General features: G+C 33.7%; 1 protein-coding gene across 1 annotated transcript; it reads left to right on the top strand.

Moving 5' to 3' along the window:
- The first annotated feature begins 2,743 nt into the window (after window positions 1-2,743).
- SKS3 (SKU5 similar 3) lies at window positions 2,744-6,618 on the top strand. The gene is made up of 9 exons (XM_078996915.1): window positions 2,744-3,054; window positions 3,368-3,477; window positions 3,564-3,834; window positions 4,447-4,585; window positions 4,696-5,050; window positions 5,149-5,514; window positions 5,614-5,692; window positions 5,764-5,963; window positions 6,225-6,618. Exons 1-9 carry the CDS (start codon window positions 2,917-2,919, stop codon window positions 6,331-6,333), a joined length of 1,767 nt encoding a protein of 588 aa, XP_078853041.1. The 5' UTR covers window positions 2,744-2,916; the 3' UTR covers window positions 6,334-6,618.

The following is a 6,618-nucleotide window of genomic DNA, read 5'->3' as shown; positions in this document are numbered from 1 at the left end:
AGAACTGGATATGGCTAAAATGATTAAGCAATTGTCGAGGACAATCTGAGGTTTACCAACGATTGATTGCTCATGGACAGTTGGAAGTATAGTGTAAATTTTAGAAGGACCATATTGACATATTCTGAAAAGAGGCAACTCTTGTTCAAAAGTGATAATCAATATGGGAATATGGAAATGTTTCCTTAGGTGGAAGTTGTTCATTAAATCTATGTAAGATTATAAAGCTTAATGCAAGAAGGATGTTCAAAGGAATGTACTTTGAATGTGAGACTTCGTTTCTATGGAATTGCTCTCCATTGGAATACTTTGTAATGTCTGTTGCCAAGTCTCTATGACTTTTGTGCATAGTCATTACACGATCATCATTGCATATAAGTTTAGAATCTAACATATTACAGTAAATGACAAGAATTAGTATTCACATATTTAGGGTAGAGATTTGGAATTGTGAAATGTGTTTCATTGAAGATGTTTTCAGTTGATCTATTTCACAAGATAATGTTGAAAGCACTTAGCCGTCTAAATCAAGACTTTATTTTCAGTTTTTCCGTTCTCTCATAAACTACACAGTCCTTTTAACTACTATCTCATCCTTATCACATTGTCTTCCGCCTCCCCAGCTCCTACTCTTTCAATTTTGTAATATGAACTTGATATGACTTTATCTATTCCACCTCCAGACTATTAGATTTTCATTTTCGTCTACTCAACTCATACTCTTTCAACATGCTCAATCTTTTAACCTTACATGACATGACATATTTCAAGGGATACTCTTAACACGAAATCTGACACGAACCCAACACGAAAATAAAACGGGTTGAGACTACACGACACGTTAATTAAAGATGTCAGGTTAGGGTCAAACACTTTTAACTCATTTAGTGTTTTGACACAACATGACACGATTGCACCTCTACCCATATTGAAATTAGTTTTTTTTTCCTTCATGATTTTACCTTACTATACACATTATCGGAGAACTAAAGGAAGAACAAAATTATTTAGAAGATAATATTCATAGGTTTCATAAATCGATTATATGATATGAAATATATTGTTTAACAAATGATTAATAACATGCAATCACCGAATTTTGTTAATCGATTATGTAGAATATAAAGTAACATAAAAGCATATCATGAATAAGGAGATCAATTATAGAAGAAATTCCAAATGAGTATTTTAGTATTTTAGTTTTAAACATAATGTTTTAATTTTTAAATATATCAAATATGTTTAAATAAAGTATTTGAGTATATATGTGAGTTTACAGGTATTATAAGGATATACATGTAATTTAAAATTTAATAAAGATATAAAAATAATTATGCAAGTTTATAAAAATATAGATAAAATTGTTTTTTTTTTTTTATTAAGTGGAAAGATTTTAACCAAACTCGGATGAGCTTGCTTTAAAGGCATAGATGAAGCTTGCTTAGGAAAAAGGGGGGAGCTTGCTTTAAAGGCATAGATGAAACTTGCTTAGGATAAAGGGGGGAGCTTGCTTTAAAAGCATAGATTAAGCTTGCTTAGGGCAAAGGGGGTGGGAGGTTGTGGCCCCCCTTGATTTTTTTTTGTTAGAAATGGCCCTTACTTTTTAGATTTTATACATATTTACGGTAAAAATATAAAATTTATGTTGTGGCTCTCCTCCTCTCCGATTTTCATATATATTATACTTTCGCTCCCAAAATAAATGTCCAAGCTCCGTCATTCTTTAAAGGGATGTTAAATATACACCTTCAAAGGAGTATTATAGTTAGGATCATTCATCATAAAACGTTTTGCGAAGTTATTAATAATCACGTAGGATTGTAATAAGTTCTTGCCTGCATCTCAAATTTGGTTATTTAAATATTATAAAATTAAACTCCAAATGTGTAGATGGGTATGGGCTTGTGGAAACATTAAAAACCAGCCCAATAGAGGTGCACCTTCATATTTTGTTTTAAATTGAAAATTGATCCAAAAGAAAAAATTGGATTAAAATAAAACCGTTTGTATAAGGCTCGATTGCCTAAAAGCAGAGGGCCAAGTTTTTTTTTTTTTTTTTTTGGAAAAACCGGTTTCTTTATTTCTGTTTTTATAATTACCGTCAAAACTAAAGAAAGTATATTTCAAACGGCTATATACCCCTTCTGGCTTCTAGTCCAACATATTTAGTTCCCAATCACGATCAAATATATATTATATAAATGAGTATCAGTATAATATATACTCCCTTCGTCATAAAATTATAGTCCATATTTTCTTTTTGGTTTGTTCCAAAATAATAGTCCACATTTCTAAAAATAAATAACATTTTAACCAAAATATCCCCATCATTATTACTTAACCAACTAAGCATTTAATGAAACATTAAATACAAAGTAAGGATAAAACTATCATTTTATTATATAAAATTAGTGATAATTAATATTTTTCTTAATTTGTGTATGATAATAATATTGAAAGATAAACCAACTTTTTAAATCTAAAATTCTTTAAATGCCATGGTTGTTATTTACCAGGTTGGCGTAATTTTTAGCTACTTTGAACACCACAAATTCTTGATATTCGAAATGACTTTTAGAGTTTTAGTTATTCTATTTTAGGTAGGTATCTTAACTCAAAAGAAAAAAAAAACAGGAATGGACACTTTAAATCGAAGATTCGGCGACTTTCTCTAAGATAAAAATTCGAAATAAAACAGCAAAACTTGCCGCAAATTTCCATAATCTTGTCAACAGTGGGCCCCAAAAGGAAACCCCATTCATATTTCAGACTCAGAGTCATCGATCTGACACTGAGACACTGCGTGCTTTGTCTTCGGTCTTCCATGTTACTTTTCTTTCTTCACCCAGCCTAAAAAGCGCAGATCCCTATAATTCTTTTACAGATTGATAGTGCGTGTATGTGTGTGTTTATGCAATGCCCTCAAAATTTTGGTGGATTTTCTTGAATTCTTTTGTGGGTTTGTTTAATTTTGCATTTGCAGGAGACCCATTTGTGTATTATGACTGGAGAATCTCTTACATCACAGCATCACCGCTTGGCGTTAAACAGCAGGTTTTGTTTCTGTTATCTTCTGCGATTCTCAAACTTCAAACTTATTTGCGCTTTTTTCTTACTTTTTTACTCGAATTCATGATCATATGCAAGTTTTTGTGATTAGGGTTGTCGGTGTTTTAAAAAACGATTGCTTTTACTAGTAAATTATGAAGATTATACTCTGTAAAGTACTGATTTAGGGAATGATTTATGCAAATGATAAAAAAACAGAGGGCTTACAGTATAATTCAAGAAAGTAGGGTTCTTTAATTTGGGAAAAAGTTTATTTGTTAATAATTAGGCGGTTGATGTTGGCTCGACTCATGTGTAGGTGATTGCAATTGATGGGCAATTTCCGGGACCAATTTTGGAAGCAACAACAAATTGGAACGTTGTTGTCAATGTAAAGAATGATCTTGATGAACCCGTGCTTCTCACATGGTATAATTTCATGACTACGAAATCTGAATCATTTAACACCATTATGATTCTTGGAGAAAGGGGAATTATACTAGTTTCGATTACAGGAATGGAATCCAACATAGAAGAAACTCATGGCAAGATGGTGTGTTGGGGACAAATTGTCCTATTCCTGCTGGATGGAATTGGACATACGAGTTTCAAGTTAAGGATCAAATTGGTAGTTTTTTCTACTTCCCTTCAACAAATTTCCAAAGAGCTGCAGGCGGATATGGAGGAATCACCATTAACAACAGAGACGTTATTCCTGTACCCTTCGGTGCTCCTGATGGAGACATTACACTTGTCATCGGGGACTGGTTTATAAAGAGTCATAAGGTCAGCATATTTTCAATTTTTATTCGTTCTAAATCACCAAAAAAACTGCATTCTAGGGCTTTTTTTTTTTTTTTTTTTTTTTTTTTTTTTTTTATGTGGGAATCGACAATCTTCCTAGTGCTATTTTCATTATTCAATGATAATTATGAGGAGGACATTAATGTATTTTGCACAGACAAGAGATCGAGAGCGAGTCCTTGTCAAACACCTTTTTAGGTGGGACAAAAGATTGCAGTTTTTGTCTTATTGACATCAGTCTTACTGAAATGCCCGCCAAAAGCAGTACAAGGTCATCATATTCTATTTTGTCCTACATAACAGATGGGCCCACGGCCCCGTCTTGGTATGCAGGACATATGTCAAAATAAAACAAGTTGTACTTACATTTGGAGTGCATTTAATGTCAATAAGATAAAAATTGCACTTTTTTATCCCATCCAAAAAAGTGTTTATCCCATCCAAAAAAGTGTGACAAAGACTAGCTCTTGATCTCTCGTTTGTGCAAAAGGACGTGAATGCCCTCGTCATTGAAAATTGCTCTACAAAGCTTTTGTCTAGTCCGGTGTAGCAAACACAACCTAAAATGACTAAAGACTTGTTGTTCCTAAACAGGATCTTAGGAAAGATATTGAAAAAGGGGTTGATCTTGGATCTCCTGATGGTATTTTGTTCAATGGGTTAGGTCCTTATCGATATGATAGTAGCATCGTTCCTGATGGAATTGCATACCAGGTGATAAATGTCGAACCAGGTAATATCTTGAGGTTCTTTTAGCATAAAATTTGAAACTTTTAAAACATCATGTTTTCGTTCCTTATGTTATGTCATCGGTTGTTTTCTTTTTTACTTGATTATTAACAGGAAAAACATACCGATTTCGCGTACACAATGTTGGCACCTCAACAAGTCTAAACTTCAGAATCCAAAACCATAACTTGCTTCTTGTAGAAACCGAAGGTTCATACACAGTACAACAGAATTATTCAAACATGGATATTCATGTTGGCCAATCGTATTCTTTCTTGGTGACGATGGATCAAACTGCAAGTAACGATTATTACATTGTAGCCAGTCCACGTTTTGTCAATTCAACAAAAGCCTCAGGAGTTGCAATTTTGCACTATTCAAATTCCCAAGCGCCCGCTTCAGGTCCTCTCCCGGATCTCCCTAACGAATCCGACCCGTCTTTCTCAATGACTCAAGCACGATCCATAAGGTTTTAATTATGATATATTTATTTGCAATTACGCTTCAGAAACCCCATTGTTTATATCTTTTTCTTGATTATGTTTATATTATTTTTTTTATTTGAAGAATGAATGTTTCTGCGGGTGCGGCACGTCCGAATCCACAAGGGTCATTCAAGTATGGTGAGATTACAGTAACGGATGTATTTCTACTCGTGAATAAGCCACCTGAAATTATAGATGGAAAAAGGCGTACTACTCTTAATGGTATATCTTTCTTTGTTCCTTCAACACCATTGAAGCTTGCTCAACAGTATAATGTTCTTGGAATCTACAAGCTTGATTTCCCAAATAGACCGATGAATCGCCCTTCAATAATCGATACGTCTGTGATTAATGGGACATTCAAAGGATTTATTGAAATTATACTCCAAAATAATGATTCCACAGTTCAGAGCTACCATTTGGATGGCTATGCGTTTTTTGTAGTCGGGTATGTTTATCGTTTATACATTTATGTAGTTATAGTATAATGATTTTTATGAATTTATAAGATATAATATGATTTCAATGATATTTGTATAAATGTTAGGATGGATTATGGAGTATGGACCGAGAACAGTAGAAGTGTTTACAACAAGTGGGATGGGGTGGCTCGCAGTACTACTCAGGTAATCTCCACCACCTTTACAACGTTGTTATTTCTTGAATTTTTTTAGGTTTTTAATATTTTTTTTTACAGGTTTTCCCAGGAGCATGGACAGCTATTCTGGTTTATCTTGATAATGCGGGATTATGGAACCTAAGAGCACAAAACCTAGATTCATGGTACCTTGGACAAGAAGTTTATTTGAGTGTGGTTAATCCTGAGGTCACTGAAAACACAGAGCTTTCTTTGCCTGAAAATACAATCTTTTGTGGCGTATTATCATCCTTGCAAAAGTAAGTTATTTACACAAAAATCATTTTTCTAAATCTATTTTTGATAAAGAGGATCACGAGGACACTGACAAGAAATCGAGAGTGGGTCCCCCAGTCCAATCTTGTTTTACCTTTTTGGGTTGGCCCATTCATATCCGTTTCAGTCCTATCCAGTGTAAGTCAAACACAGTACAGTCTGTTCTGTCATGTCATGTGTAACATAAAGAGTCTTATAGGACAATCCTTTTTCAAAATCTTATTTTTTCTATAAACTGAATGCAGGGATCAGGCTCAAAGAGTTAAATTTTCCAGTGCACCTTCAGTTCCCACATTAATTACACAAATCTTTATCGCATTAATCATCACATTTGTTGGAATTTCTGTGAGGTGACACCATTTATGAGCCATGGTTGAACAGTCCAAACATCATCAAGAACTCAAATTTTGACATATTTGTAGGAAAAAAAAGTTAGATCAAATTCTTCCCATGAATGCTCTGCCGACTCTCTATCTATTATTTCACCTGTAATTAGATTGTATCATTTCATTTGTAAGTGAAAAGGCATAATTGCCCTTGTAACCCTTTTGATGGTGGGAGTTGTACATTGTGCATCGGTATATGTACGGTGAAGTTGCTTTCTGCTTTTCTATGTCATGTTAACTGCACTTTGAAGTA

This window comes from Lactuca saligna, chromosome 5 (genome assembly GCF_052625555.1).
Source record: "Lactuca saligna cultivar CGN05327 chromosome 5, ASM5262555v1, whole genome shotgun sequence".
NCBI lineage: Eukaryota > Viridiplantae > Streptophyta > Magnoliopsida > Asterales > Asteraceae > Lactuca > Lactuca saligna.
The sequence above is the reverse complement of the archived record's forward strand: the minus strand, read 5'-3'. Positions and strand labels throughout refer to the sequence as shown.